Source organism: Gopherus evgoodei, chromosome 6 (assembly GCF_007399415.2).
Source record: "Gopherus evgoodei ecotype Sinaloan lineage chromosome 6, rGopEvg1_v1.p, whole genome shotgun sequence".
Taxonomy (NCBI): Eukaryota; Metazoa; Chordata; order Testudines; family Testudinidae; genus Gopherus; species Gopherus evgoodei.
This window is the reverse complement of record NC_044327.1, coordinates 2057964-2073222: the sequence shown is the minus strand read 5'-3', so window position 1 is coordinate 2073222 and position 15259 is coordinate 2057964. Positions and strand designations below refer to the sequence as shown.

General features: G+C 49.8%; 1 protein-coding gene across 1 annotated transcript in view; it reads right to left on the bottom strand.

Moving 5' to 3' along the window:
* The window catches only part of CORO2A (coronin 2A), a 118280-nt gene that overhangs the window by 52637 nt on the left and 50384 nt on the right, over positions 1-15259 (bottom strand). Inside the window, exon 2 of the mRNA XM_030567777.1 lies at positions 2646-2846. Within this exon, the coding sequence (XP_030423637.1) occupies positions 2646-2846 (201 nt within the window). The remainder of the gene's footprint in view (positions 1-2645; positions 2847-15259) is intronic.

Genomic DNA, 15259 nt, shown 5'->3' with positions numbered 1-15259 from the left:
AATAAGCCTCGCGAGGTGTCATTTGAAAAAAACTTGGGTCAATTATTGGATGATAAATTTATGTAGCAACATTTATGTAAAGTTATGAATTCCCTCTGTATGATGATGTTAGCACATGTTGAAGCCCACACAGCCCTGATTAGATAAAAGCACAGGTCTATCCTAAACAAAGGAGTGTGTATTTACCTCACTTTACATATAAGTAGTAAGCAGAGTCCTTGAGACAACAAGAGGGGGAAGTGGCAGGATCCAAGGCAAATTGCTTTTCACCATATGCAGGGAAGAAGAAAGAGCCAGGAGCCCCATTCACTCCCAGACTCCACATTGCCTTCCTGACTTCTCAAATAAACTTGGCTTTGAGGGTAATCTTCCAGAGAATCCACTTCAAAGGAGGACTGGACTGTAAAAGTGAGGGGCAAGAACACCACAATGTATCCCTCTCTACCCCTCTCTCTCTTTCACCTAACACGACAAGGGAACCAGCCCTTGGACTTCAGGAGCGAGCCTGGCCTGAAAATTTGGTCAGCAATGATACTGGGAACCCGTTGTAAGGCTTTTACCTTGAACCAAGTCTAGTTTGTTAAGTTTTAGTAACTAGGAAGCATTTTATCTTTATTTCTCTTGTAACCTTTTCTGACTTTAATGCCTTGTACTTGTATTCACTTAAGATCTAGTTCTTCGTAGTTAAATAAACTTGTTTTATTTTTTTAATCTAAACTAATCCAGAGCTGTTTGGGTAACTCCAGTTAAAGTCGCAAACTCTGGCCCTCTAATATCTGAACTGTCCAGCAAAGGGCACGTTTTGGGGAAAATCAGGGACTAGGAGTGTGGTGGAGTCACCCTGCAAGTGGGTAACCAAGGCTGCTGGAAGCCAGAGTATGGCTGGGGTGTTGCTGACAGGCTGCTCAGGTCAGAATTGCTGGACCAGGGACTGCAGCTCTACACTGAGACTCAGGGTGACCTGCATGCTGTCTGGCAGTTTGTGCATTTCCCAGGTTGGGAACTACAGCAGCAAAGCATTGTGAGGCATGCAAGGTTGCAGGGCAGGTGGTGACAACCCCTCGCTGGTTTGTATTGCACCCTGGCATATGGCAGAGGGAATGAACAGAACAGGGCACTTATGTCATTTATCCCCAGTTGTCCAGTCCCAGCTTCTGGCAGTCAGAGGTTTTGGGACACCCAGAGCATGGTTTTGCATCCCAGACCATCTTGGCTAATAGCCATTGATGGACCTGTCCTCCATGAACTTATCTAGTTCTTTTCTGAACACAGCTATAGTTTTGGCCTTCACAACACCCCTGGCAATGAGTTCCACAGCTTGACTGTGCATTGTGTGATGAAGTGCTTCCTTATATTTATTTTAAAACTGCTGTCCAGGATGGGGGGGCCCGAGAGCAGTCCCTGCCCTATGTCCCTGCCCCTTAGGCTCCCCGCCCTGGGCAGGTGGAGGGTCTACAGCTGCCCAACCAGCGCTTACCATGGCCCGGCTGCGGCTCTTCGACACCCAAGACCCCACCCCCTAGCCAGGCTGGAACCCAGAGCTGGGTCAGGGTAAAAGGCCAGCAGCCAGCCGTGGGGAGCCATGGATCCCCCACCTGCCCTGGGCAAAGTGGGAACATGGGCAGGGGGCTGTTCATGGGCCCCCCACCCCACCCCAGGCAGGTGGAGGGTGTGTGGCTCCCCAAGCTTCCCTGGCTTCCTGGGCCGCTCTTACCTGGACTGGGCTCCAGCTTCCAGCCTGGCTGGTGGGCGGGGCCTCGAGGGGAAGAGGAGGGGCAGGGGGCTGTGACTGTGGCGAAAAGTGGACAATCTAGGCCCATCCACTTTCAAAAGTGGGAGAGCCATGGCCCCTTGGCCCCCTCTGTTCCGGCCCCTGCACAGGCACTGTGATGTGCTGTCCAGGCACCATGAGCCCTCTCTTCCCATGCTAAAGTCTAAAGCAAGTTGAATACAGGAATGCAGGACAGCTCTTAGCCATGTGCTTAACTCTCCTGAAGTGGGATCTAAATAAACAAATGTCAAATAATCCTCTGCTGTCATGCTCCAGATCGACTCAGCAAACTCGGAAGCAAGAGTTTAGCTTTAACAACATGAATAATCCTACTAAAACCATGTGCTTAAAGCAAAGTGTGTGCTTCAGTGCTTTGGAGGATCAGGGGCCTATAGTGCTCTGCATGACCACGGAGTCTCCTCTATTCTTTAATCAGCAATTAGTTCAGAGGCCAAAAAGGCTCCTAGTCTGTGAACAAAAGCTAGAACCATGTAAATACAGAGCTATTTGCTCTCTCCCATTCTACAACTGATGGTTATTTATTATTGCTTTGCAGTTGCTCCCAGAGGCATGGAAGACACCCAGACGCTGTGGTGATGAGCATCAGGATAAAAAACACTGGGATGGATGGACAGACATGCAGACCCTTCCTGTGATAGGTGCTGTACCTCTACAAACATGTAACAGATGGTCCCTGTCCCAAAGAGCCTCTGGCGCTACCATGCATTTTGAAAAACAGGCAGCTGCAATAACCAAACCTTCTCATTGCCATCACGACCATCTGGGATCCCTGCTGCTCCACCTTCCCACTCCAGCATTGGCTATCAGGAAACGGGGCAGCCCATGCCCCCTGGGCCCAGCTGGCCTTGCTCACCTGATGGATGGGTATCACGAGGAAAGCCCCGCCCCCTGCACACTCTGTCACAACAGCAATGAAGTGGGGGTTGACAGCGCAGAAGTGGTTGTCGTGCACACTGCAGGTGATGGGGACACAGTCGTAGCACTTCTCCTTGCTAGCAGGCTTGCCGTACACATGGCGGAACTTGGAACTCCGGTACTGAGGGTGCCATGACATCTGCAGCAGTCAAAACACAGGACAGATGGTGAGGCAGGGACCATTCCCTTGCGATCAGACATTGGTGTGGGTTTGAAATTCAGCCCAGCGCCTCCCATTTACTGATGCCTGCTTACACCTGCAGTGCAATCAGCCCCAGTACACATCTGTCTCCAGAACACCGGGTCCTGAACTGCGGGCAGTGAACGCACACCCCTGGAGCTATTTCCCTCTCTTCTATATTGTGACACCACCACCACCACCACCACCCCCATTTCCCTTTTCAGACCACTCATGGGCCCGTCTCCCTTTATCTTATCTCGCCCCACCCCCAAGCTCTTCCCCAGGCCACCAGCGCAGTCAGCCAAGCCCAGCCCTGCAGCCACACTCAAAATCAAACTGCCAGCAGCTCAGCAGACACAGCATTGTGCTCTCCTGGAAAGAAGCCAAATCACTCCAGTACTTACCTGCAATGGGACTGGCCACCTGAGAGCCTTTGCAGTGGCCAAGAGATGTCAGGGATTGTTTTCCTCCTTTAACACACACACACACACACACACACACCCCGCATGCACACACACATTCTAAACCGCTTGGTCCTGCTTTGAGCAGGGATTTGGATTAGATGACCTCCTGAGGTCCCTTCCAACCCTGATATTCTATCATTAGGAGTGACTTGCCTGCTGCCTCTCTCCCTGCTGCCAGCCATACATGAGGCCTGCAATGGGTGGATCTAAATGGCACCCAACCAGGCCACTGGATGTTCTCAGGTTGACCTCAGCACCACCTGGCACTACACAGCACATCTCTCCTGCTGTAGTGCTGGGAAAGCAATTGTGATGGGTTGGGTCACAGAGACCCCCTTGAGACTGCCACCTGATGTGCTGAGACTACCTCTGGGCTCATTTTCCCTGCCAGCCTGGGACTCCGGAACCCTGCCTTGTTGAGCCAGACACGCTAGCCTGCTGCAAACGCAGACTCAAAGTCTGAACCACGTCCCCCAAAAGCTGCAGATTTAACAGAAAATGGCTTAAAAAGTGCTCCTGTCTCTAGCACCCAGATACCCAGTTCCCAATGAGTTCAAACCCGAAATAAATCAGTTTTACTCTATATAAAGCTTATACAGGGTAAACTCATAAATTGTCTGCCCTCTATAACACGGATAGAGAGATATGCACAGCTGTTTGCTCCCCCAGGTATTAGTCACTAACTCTGGGTTCTGTAATAAGCAAAAAGTGATTTTATTAAATATAAAAAGTAGGATTTAAGTGGTTCTAAGTAATAACAGACAGAACAAAGCAAGTTACCAAGCAAAATAAAATAAAACACGCACACCTAAGCCTAATACAGTAAGAAATTGATTACAGATGAAATCTCACCCTCAGAGATGTTCCAATAAGCTTCTTTCATAGACTGGATTCCTTTCTAGTCTGGGCCCAATCCTTTCCCCTGTTACAGTCCTTGTTCCAGCTCAGGTGGTAACTAGGGGATTTCTCATGACTGCACCTCGCTTTGTTCTGTTCCACCCCCTTTTATAGCTTTGCCACAAGGCAGGAATCTTTTGTCTCTCTGGGTCGCCATCCCTCCTTCTAAATGGAAAAGCACCAGATTTAAGATGGATTCCAGTACCAGTGTCCTGTGAGATCCCAAGCCTTCACTATTCCCAGCCTGAGTCACAGGAAGGCTTGCAAGTAAACAGAGCCATCTAGAGTTAGTTGTCCTGGCTAATGGGAGCCATCAAGATTCCAAACCACCATTAATGGCCCACACTTTGCATAATTACAACAGAACTTCAGAGTTATAGTTCATATTTCTAGTTTCAGATACAAGAATGACACATTCATACAAACAGGATGATCACACTCAGTAGATTATCAGCTTTGTAATGATACCTTACAAGAGACCTTTTACATGAAGCGTATTCCAGTTACATTATATTCACGCTCATTAGCATATTTTCATAAAATCATATGGAGTGCAATGTCACAGCAATGTCTCCCTCTCTCATTAGATTTCACTGTATTGCCAAAGGGAATGTCCCCCCCTCTGATCCCAAGCACATAGATCAGAGGCTGGGGAATCCTCCATTCACTGAGGCCTGGAAGTTGGGTTTTACCACTAAAAGGGAAAAGAGAGATTAATAAACCCAGTAGGAACAGAGACATTCATTCCTTTATCAGAGGGGTAGCCGTGTTAGTCTGGATCTGTAAAAGCAGCAAAGATTCATTCCTTTGTTAGGCCAGCAGCTATTTTGCACCCGTCTGTTAGAGGATTGCACAGTACTTTAAACAGTGACCACGAAAGATGAATAAGAGTCCACAGCACATTGATATTGGCCCAATTCTGTGCATGGATAGTGAGACACCATGGGACTGACCTGTCCAACTGAAAATAGGCAATCAAGTAGATCTCAGGCAGTGAATACAACCCACGAATGGTAACACCCAATCCTGCTCAAAGGCACTAGACACCCCCATCAAAGCTATTCTTCCCATGGAAGTGTGACAATAGTACAAACTATGTCCCATGTGAAGATCCTCCTGCTGCACAAAAGCATTTTCTCATGCATGAGGGCCATAGGGTGAAAGTGGCACAAAACACACAGCAAGTGAAAGCTGCACTCTAGCTTTCCTGCACAGGGTGTGTCCAGTGCAATCAGCACAAGTGTACAAGTAAGTTCAGGGTGAACCCTGGCCCCCGGAAGTCCAGTGGAGTTCTGCCATTGGCTTCAGTAGGGCTGGTTTTTAAGGTGCATTCAGTTTTAAACAACCAGAATATTATTAGTAACCCAGGACCCAAGCCACCATCTCCTTGCTCCAGTTTGACACCAGCCCCCAGGACTTTCACCAGGAATTATCCCTCGCTAGACAATATTCCACATAAATACCTGGCTAAGCAAACCCGTGTGCCAGGCTAGGAAGCGAGTCCCTCGGCCTCTCTCCCACCATATATCATGAACCAATGGTTGGAAATTGAAGCTAGACCAATTCAGACTGGAAATAAGGAATACACTTCTGACAGTGAAGGTAATTAACCACTGGAACAATCTACCAAGAGTCATGGGAGATTCTCTATCACTGGCAATGTTTAAATCAAGTCTGGCTATTTTTCCTAACAGCTCTGCTCTAGGAATTACTTGGGGGAAGGTCTCTGGCCTGTGTGCTACAGAAGTCAGACTAGATGATCACAGTAGTTCTTCTGGTCTTGGAATTGACCATCCCAGCCCTGGCTCCTTCACAGACTTTCCTAGTAGCCCGTCTCAGAAGCCCCCATCACAGGAAACCTGCTGCATCAGCACTAGCACTTTTACTCCTGCCACACAGCAACCAGCAGGAAAGTGCTTCTAAAGCTACAGTCGACTACAACAGGCCTTTCAGGAAGGTACCCAATGGCCAGGCTCTCCAGTGTCTTCAGAGCTGTCGACCCCTTTCACCTGCAGTGCCACATGATAGTGAGAGATGAATGTTGAGAGAGGAAGATGTAATAGCACAGAAGTTCGCAGCCAACGTTTGAAGGGAGGTGTCTACAAATCTTCTGAAACCTCATCTGTGTGCCCAGTGCCACCTGGGGAGCTCTCCTCAGCCTCTAAGCTTCGTGACGCTTACTACTGACATGTCAAACAGCAGGCCAAGCACTCCAACAATCACACATGCTCATGTGCCCACAGCACTTGTGATGGACAATAACAAGACAGACATATCTGTGATGGGTTGGGTCACAGAAACGCCCTCAAGACTGTCAGTAGATGTGCTGGGATACCACTGAGAACAAACTCCCTTGCCAGAGAAGGCTTCCCTCCACTCCCGCCTCGCTGAGCTAGACACATCAGTTGGCTACAGCACAGACCAAGAGGTTGGGCCACACCCCCTGCAGTGCACAGAAACTAAGATTCACTTAGCCGAGGAGCTTCTGAGTTAACAGAGACTTTCCCAGTACCCAGTATTCAGTCTTTCTGAGAGCCTAAACCCCAAATGAACAACAGACAGGACAAAGTAAGTTACCAAGCAATATAAAACAAAAACACGCACACCTAAGCCTAATACAGTAAGAAATTGATTACAGATGAAATCTCACCCTCAGAGATGTTCCAATTAGCTTCTTTCACAGACTAGACTCCTTCCTAGTCTGGGCCCAATCCTTTTCAGACCAATGTTGTGGTTTTATGGCCTGGGTCCAGCAATCACTCACCTCCCCGTAGTTATAGTCCTTTGTTCCAGTTTCTTTCAGGCATCTCTTTGGGGTAGAGAGGCCATCTCTTGAGCCAGCTGAAGATAAAATGGAGAGGCTTCCGGGGCCTTTTATACTCTCTCTCTTGTGGGCAGAAACCCCTTTGGTTCTTCTGTGCAAAAATCATGTTCCCAGGAAAGCTCAGATGTGGATTTGTGTCTCTGAAAGTCCATTGTTAGTTAAGTGTTTCTTGATTGGGCACTTACTCAGAATAGTCCTTTCTCAAGAAGCTGATCAAATGCTTCACTGATGCTACTTAAAATCAAACACATTGAGATACAAGTACATAGCCAATATTCGTAACTTCAAATACAAAAATGATAGATACATACGCTCACAGTTAAAGCCAATATCATCACAATATCCATCCACTGCTGTCCATCAGCAAGGCTCCCCGGGCATCCCAAGCACTCAGCACAGGAAGCATTCATTTGAAAGGTTGTCCAGTCAGAAACATGGCAATTTTCTTTTAAAAATTGCTTTGATTGGGTTTTAAACTGTATAGTCTACGAGAGTTAGCAGTGAGGCGTACCTCCCACTGGGCAAGCCACAATGTTCAGACACTGCCCCAGAGAACTGCACAGCTCTCTCTGCTCGATCATTGTACAGTGTCCGCTCATTACCCTTGCTGCTGCTAACTCTCACAATTATACCATCAGTCTCACAATACTGAGTGTTTTTCTTCAAGTTGCAGCTCCTGAAGCAAAGTGACTCCGTGAGAATGTTGGCTGTCATCAAAACAGAAAGTCAGTTTTTAGCCCTTGTGGCTGCAGGAACACACAACTTCATAGCGTCCAAAAGGCTCAGAAACAGGAAGGCAAATGAGCCGATTTAAGCATGAAGCTTCTGGAGTGGCTCAGGAGCATGAGTACCAACCTCAGGGCAGACTGTTAGGAAGCAGGGCACAAACTCCAAACTGGCTGTGAGTTCTACACTTCGATTTCACCAACCAAATACCAAGGGTTAACTCCTCAAGCACTACAGCAGCCTTAAGAGGGGTCACAGACGGTCCCCTTGGGTACTCGGACCTGTCTTGCCACCACAAGCTCACCTTTGTGATAGATGGTCCCTTTAAATCAGAGGTTCTCAGGGCATGGAATGTATTCGGGGCGGGGGGGCGGGGCGTGGTCAGCTTTAGGAGAGCAGCAGCTACTGGTCAGGCACCCAGCTCTGAAGGCAGTGCCACTGCCAGCAGCAGTGAAGTAAGGACGGCAATGCCATACTCCACCACCCTTACTTCTGGTGGCAGCACTGCCTTCAGAGCTGGGTGCCCGGAGTCAGCAGGTACTGAGGCTGAAGGAGCCAGCTGCTGCAGTGCCGAGGAGGGAAAGACGTCCGAGTCAGGTCTCACTCAATTCCGGTCCTCTTGCAAGCTTGACTTTGGCACCAACAATCGACTTTTCTCCTGGTGCTTTCAGTGCTTCTTTTTAGGCACTGGAGAAGATCATCAGTGCCAGGACTCCTGACTGGCAGGAGGAGCAATCAACACCAAAGCTGAAGTGCTTGGTGCTGAGTCTGAGTGCAGCTCCAATGCTGGTCTTAGGGCAGTCCCATGAGGAGGATTTTCAACCTCCCTGCCCAGTCTTTCTTGGTGCAGGGTTTGAAGTCCCTGCAGATCTGACAGTGGTCTTTCCGGTGAGCTTCCCCATAGCAGTTGAGACAGCTCCTTTGCAGGCCGCTCAATGGCATCGACCTGCAGCAGGAAGCACAGGGCTCGAAGCCCAATGACCGAGGCATGCCCCAGCACTGGGGAGCAGACAAGCCTCTCCAACCAAGCACGAAGGTTTCCAAACACACTAACTGCTGTGATAGACCCAGGCCAGTTGGGAACAGCAGAGTAGCAGAAGGTAGATATACTGGCCACTGGATTAACAGTTTTCTGTTCCCTGACTGACCAGAGCAGGGACTGCTCCAGCCCAATGAGAACACCTGACTCCAATTAACCTGCAAAGAGTCAGGTGAGGCCATTAAGCTAATGTGACCACCTGACTCTAATTAAGGCCCTGCTGATACTATAAAAGGGCTCACACCAGTCAGGCTGGGGAGAGCCAGGAAGCCAGAGGATAGGAAGTGCAGCCGAAGGGCTGGTTAATGAAAACACCCTCAAACCATCGTTAAAGGAGCCCTAAGGTAAGGGTGAAGAAGGGTGAAGCAGAAGAGCTGTGGGAAAGTGGCCCAGGGAAATGTAGCAACTCTGGCAGTGAAAAGTTGGCTGCCAACAGCTGCTACCATTAGGGTCCCTGGGTTGGAACCCAGAGTAGAGGGCAGGCCCGGGTTCCCCCCAACCCACCACTACAGGAACATCTCCTGAGAGGGGAAGCCAGGCCTCTGTCAGGACAGGAGGCTAAACTGTTTTGGTACCAGGACATAGGAGCAACAGAGACTGTGGGAGTTCTTTCACCAACTTCCTTGCTGACTTATGAGGAAAAGGGTTCAGTAGACTGTAACCCTGGCCCTAGAGAGAGAAGGGCTACGTGGGGGGTTGCAGTGAGCCTCTGAAGCTAGCAATAACCTCCTGGAAGCGCGGGAACCACAGGGACAAAGTCGGAGCTCTGCAACACTACTAACTATCAAGCTAACGACACTACAATAACTATGTGAACTAAGGAAGAGAAGGAAATCACTGGAAAGAACTGCCTGAGCAATGAGGGGAGGTCCAGCAACTATCATGAGCGGTAAGAAGGAACTAAAGGGGCGTGGGGTCAGCGGGGCCCCCTATACTGCTGCTATGGGCATGTGGCACTAGACAGTGCTGGAGCCAACCCACTGGATACCCCTAAGGGAAAAAAATCCAGTAACTGTGGTTGGGGCGTGCACACACCTACATTGGAATGGACATGTGCAAGCATGTGAAACAGCAGCAGCCAGCCTATCTCTCTACAGTTATTCAGATTGACAGGATCTCCTTTCTTCAGAATTGATACAACTGTTGTCTTTAGCCAGTCATCCAGTACCTTCTCTTGCACCCATACCATCTTATTTATTTTTCCTAACGCTTTGAGAGCACTTGTCCCACCAGCTGTTATATTGTCTGTTCCTGCAGCTCTCCCATTTTTAACTGTTTCACTGCTCTTTCTATTTCTTCTTCTGAGGATGGTTCAGTGCTGATATCCATTCTGTCTTGCAAGCTGCCCTGTTCATCTAGCATGTCTCGAATGCTTGCATCTGGATGAACTACAGGAGTCAGCACTTTGTCAAAATGCTCCTTCCATACTTCCAGCACCTCGTCAACATTTGTAGTCAGTTTGCTGGTATCTTTCTTGCTGCTTGCATCGTTGGCCTGATGGTATTTCCATATTTAACTCTTCTGCCCCTCTGAGTTGGCAGCAACAAGGGCCGGGTTCAGTATCCATGGGTTTCATTTCAATAACACAATGCAAAACCAGCTCGAGCCCCCAGCCAGTGACCTGGGACAATTATATACCACCCCCCCAGGGCGCCTCTAGGAGGCAATACTTCCCCTCTCGCAAGCACAGAGTCTGAGTGTAGTAAAATCCTTTTAATAAAGGAGGGAAACAATGCGGCATCCCATTGGAGAAACACCACAAACAGGATAATAACACAAACCATAAGCAAAAAACCCACCTCCAAGTATGTTTGACAATGTCCTTTTCCCCTTAGGGTCTTAAGTCCAATCACCCCAAAGTCCAACAACCCGAAAGTCTCTGGTCAGTGCCACCTCAGAGTTCAAAAGTTTATCTGCAGAGTTTTACCCCCTCAGCCTGAGTGGAAATGGGGGGGCATACACACACAGGGTGTTAAGGAGCACCTTACGTGGGCCAGGGCCAACTGCTCCGCCTCTCCGTGGAGTTCTGCTGCAGCCTTCACCACGACCAGCTCCACTACACCCGCTGTGCCGCTCCAGCTGTTACCGCAAACCACTCCACTCCGCTCACTGTTCCATGGGCTGCTCCAACATGCTGCAAGCTGCTCTGCTCTGCCAGCCACTTAGCAATAGATCTTCAGGCTCCCCCACTAGTTAACACAGCACTCAGTGATCTCAATTCAGCTCTTTTAGTTATTTCAGCTTGTAGTAGGGGAGCTCCAGTGCTGGTGCACCATTGGCCCAACGTGAATTCAGCTCAGCAGCCTCTAGATGGACTCCTAATGGAATCAAAATTAGCTCTACTCTTTAACAGTGGAGAGAGGAGGATGTGCAGTTGGTGTTCCAGGCCCTCAAAAGGGGCCCATACCATCAGGTACACACACCAGTCCCCAACCTCTCTCAATTCACAGGGTTTTGGCACTCATGTCTCTTGCCTAGCAAGTGCTACTTAATTGATATTGAGACATCTCTGTCATAAAGCAGTCTCATAGTTCCTCATTCACATAATCAGGGTGACAACACTTTATTCCTCCTGCCCCAACACCAAAGAAATTGAGGATCCCAGAGCTGTCAAAATAACCATCCCAGGCTGCAGTGGGCTATGCTAGATGGGGTGGGTGTGCCAATGCAAATACCTGAAATTCCTTTCCACACTCCTCATAATTCACCACCAGATGTCAGGGTAGAGCTCATCCTGACTCTGCTTACACATACAACTTAATATTTTGGTGTATTGTTTTCAGATCATGTTTTCTTGACACCTCCTGGAGTTGTTGAGCCTCTTCTTTTCAGAGCCTTGGCTCGTCCTATCTTTGGAATTTCTTCACTGCTTTGTGCAATGTATTTACTTCCTCTGCTTTCCCAGAAGTCTTGGCTTGTTTTCATGTTTCCTGGAACATTCTCTTTTCAATGCTTGTCAAGGTTTTCCTGACAATAAACTGAGCTTGTTAAGTTATTGGAAGGCATAAGCAAACAAGGAAAAGCTGGACAAGCAATGTTGGGTGTAATGAGATATTAATATGATTATACAGTGTTGACTTCCATGGAGTTATGACAATTTACATCAGCTGGGCATCTGCCCCTTTCATTTCAAGTATCTCAGAAGAAGGACTATGAGCTACATCCTGAGAATACTGGTCAGTTTTTTGCTGAGTCCTTATTCAGGCAAACGCTAGCTCACTGGGAGTTTTGCTGATTAAAAATGTAGTCACGTCTGAATTTTCCTGCATCTTGCTCAGTGCTGCATATACTGCCAGAGCATCACCAATAATCCCAATAATTCACTGAGGGGTCTTCAGCTCAAAAAAACTGAATCCAGCTTCCAAAGGGTCAGTGCATGAGGCAGGCTGCCCTTCTGCTCCCCTGGCAATGCAACTGCCCTAAGGCCAGAGATTACCTGGTTTTAGTCTAGAATGACCAGGTGTCTGGTTTCCGACTAGAATACCCAGTCGAAAAGGGACCCTGGCACATAGGCGCCGACTCCATGTGTGCTCCGGGGCTGGAGCACCTACAGGGAAAAATTAATGAGTGCGCCACACCCACTGGAAGCCAAGCTCTCCCCTCCTCACCTCCTTCTCCCCCCTTGAGCGTGCCATGTCCCTGCTCCTCCCCCTCCCTCCCAGCGCTTCCCTCCCCGCAGCCCCTTAACAGCTGTTTGACGGCACTTAGCACTTTTTGGGAGGCAGGAGGAGAGACAGGGATGCAGTGTGCTCAAGGGAGGAGGTGGAGAAGAGGTGAGGCAGGGGTGAGGACTTGGGGGAAGGGATGGAATGCGGGCAGTGCAGGGGTGGGGCCGGGGGGGTCGAGCACCCACCGGGCAGAGGGAAAGTGGATGCCTATGCCCTGGTGGTTCCAGTCAGCACCGCCAACCAGGCCATTAGAGGTCCAGCCAGCGGTGCTGCAGCACTTAAGGCAGGCTATTCTCTACCTATCCTGGCACTGCGCTGTGCCCCGAAAACAGCCAGCAGGTCTGGCTCCTAGATGGGGGAGGGGGCGCTACGGGTCTCCACGCACTGCCCCCATTGACTGGGAGCCACCCAAGGTAAGCCTGCACCCCAACCCCCTGCCTCAGCCCTGAGCCCCCTCCTGCACCCCAAACCCCTCATTCCCAGCCCCACTCCAGAGCCCACAGCCTAGAACCTACACCCTCTCCCACACCCCAACCTCCTGCCTCAACCTGCAGCCCCCTCCCATAATCCAAATCCCTTGGCCCCACCCCGCAGCCTGGAGCCCCCTCCTGCACCCCAAACCCCTCACCCCCTCCAGCACCCCAACCCCCTGCCCCAGCCCTGTGAAAGTGAGGGATGGTGGGAAAGAGTGAGCCATGGGGGGAGGGGGAATGTAGTGAGCAGGGGCAGGGCCTCGGGGAAGGGGCGGGGCTAGAGCGTTCGGTTTTGTGCAATTAGAAAGTTGACATGCACGCAGCAAGCCATGGGTGAGTGAGCCCTGCATGTGGGCTGAGTTCACTGAGAGTGGCTGGCAGGCAGAGCAAGGACACAAAACCAGCAGCAATGACCATGCCTGGGGCTAGGCTCCATGCAGAAGTGGCACCGGTATCACTTAAAACAGGTTTTAAAGCAACTCATTCAATGGCGCAGAGTTCTGTGAGGACATGTGAATATATTACACTCTGCTTACTGGGTTTAGCATCATGTGTTCACCAGTGTGACTGGGAAGGAATCTGTAACAGTGACCCTGTAATTAGCCAGGGTTAAACCCATGTGAGAGAATCCACAGGGGGTTCACACCAGTTTAACAAAATGTCTGTAAAAACACACCTGTAGATAAACTAGGGTATGAATCAGCAAGGATCCGCTGTGGAGGGGATTTCTGAAATGGGAGTAATCAGATTCTGGCAGCAAGTCCTTTCCAAGATAGTGAGGCAACCAAGAAATCAATCACTCTTAGTTGTGATGCCAACTGAAACTCAGTGTCCTGGAAAGAGAGAAACTGAAACCACACCACAAAGGTCTCCAGTGCTGCCAATTTAAGAGCTACACAGCTGCTCCCCCTCCTCCAATAAGCCCTGAGAGAAGAGAATCAATTGCTCCAGGCCAGACACAATCAGGACCAGTACCTCAGTCCTCAGCACATCTGCCAGCGCAGTCCCAGAACTTCAAACCCACTCCTGCCTTCGAGAGTGGGCTGCCAGGGTTTGTCGCACACAGCCCAGGCCCAGCTCTCCCCAGATGGGTGCGTGCAGCAGTCCTTCCCTACCGGTTTGCTTCTACTTGGGAATGAAACCATTCCCTGCAGGCTGCTCTCACATGCTTCCAGCAAAAACCAATCAGCCACGGGCTGCACTGTATATGTTACAACACAGCCTGTTTCACATGCAACCACTTACCATCTCCCTTGAGGTGGGACCGGCTGGAAGGACAAGGAGGAAGTGTTTATGGATCTTACTGGCTTTTACCTTCTGTCCATCTCTGGAAGGCAACAGTATCATAGGCTAAAATAAAAAGCACAGTCTAAAAGCAAGGAGCTTGGTGAGCCATCCTCAGAGTGCACTGCTTGCACGTCTGTGGTGTGTACCAGCCTGCATGTGTGTGTGTGTGTCTGTGTGCTAGCCAAGAGTGAAAGGGGAACCTGACAGGCTGGCTGGGAGGGCGTGGCCTAGCGCCTTCCCTCCCTGCCAGTCAGGTAACCAGGCCATGCCTGTTTCCCTCTGGCCTCAGGGATCGGCTGCCTGCTCCTTCTGTGACTAACCAGCCTCCCAGCAGCTGGGATCACGTACAGTGTCGGGGGCTGCTACTCCCACAGACTGCTGCTAAAGATTTACCTAGAGCAGAATAAGCCTGTTTCCTTTGCAGTGCATGGCACACGAGTAATACAACTAAAGCTTCAAGAGAGGCTATTTCCCCCACACACCCCTTTCATTTGCATGCGGGCATGGAAAAGCCCTGTCTGTTGGAGGGGGGACCCATGGCGGATTATAGTGAAAGGAGTCAGACACAAGCCTGGGAAGTGTTGCTGCTGCACACGCTGCACCCTGCTGTCCTGTCTCAAGGGCCCCAGGCACCTTTGGGGCCGGCCATCTTAGCACCTGGTTATTCAACATCTGATTATTCAGCCAGGACTTGCCCAAAGCATCAGCAGGAATAGCAGTGCCTATATTTCAATGGAAGCTAGGTAAATGCCTGTTACTGAGGAAGTCTTTCCTTGTTTGTCCTTATTAAATAAGGGTTGGCACACAGACTGTGCTTCTCATCCACAAAGCACTTTACTAATCCCAGCATCATTCAGGGCAACATCCCGGTGATTGACTCAGTTGTCCCGCAGAATACAGCGACATCATCAGAAAGAAATGGGGTGGGAGGGTGCTACTTTTTACGGCTTCAAAGCAACTCTGTCCAGTGGGAGCGTGGAACATTTTACAAGA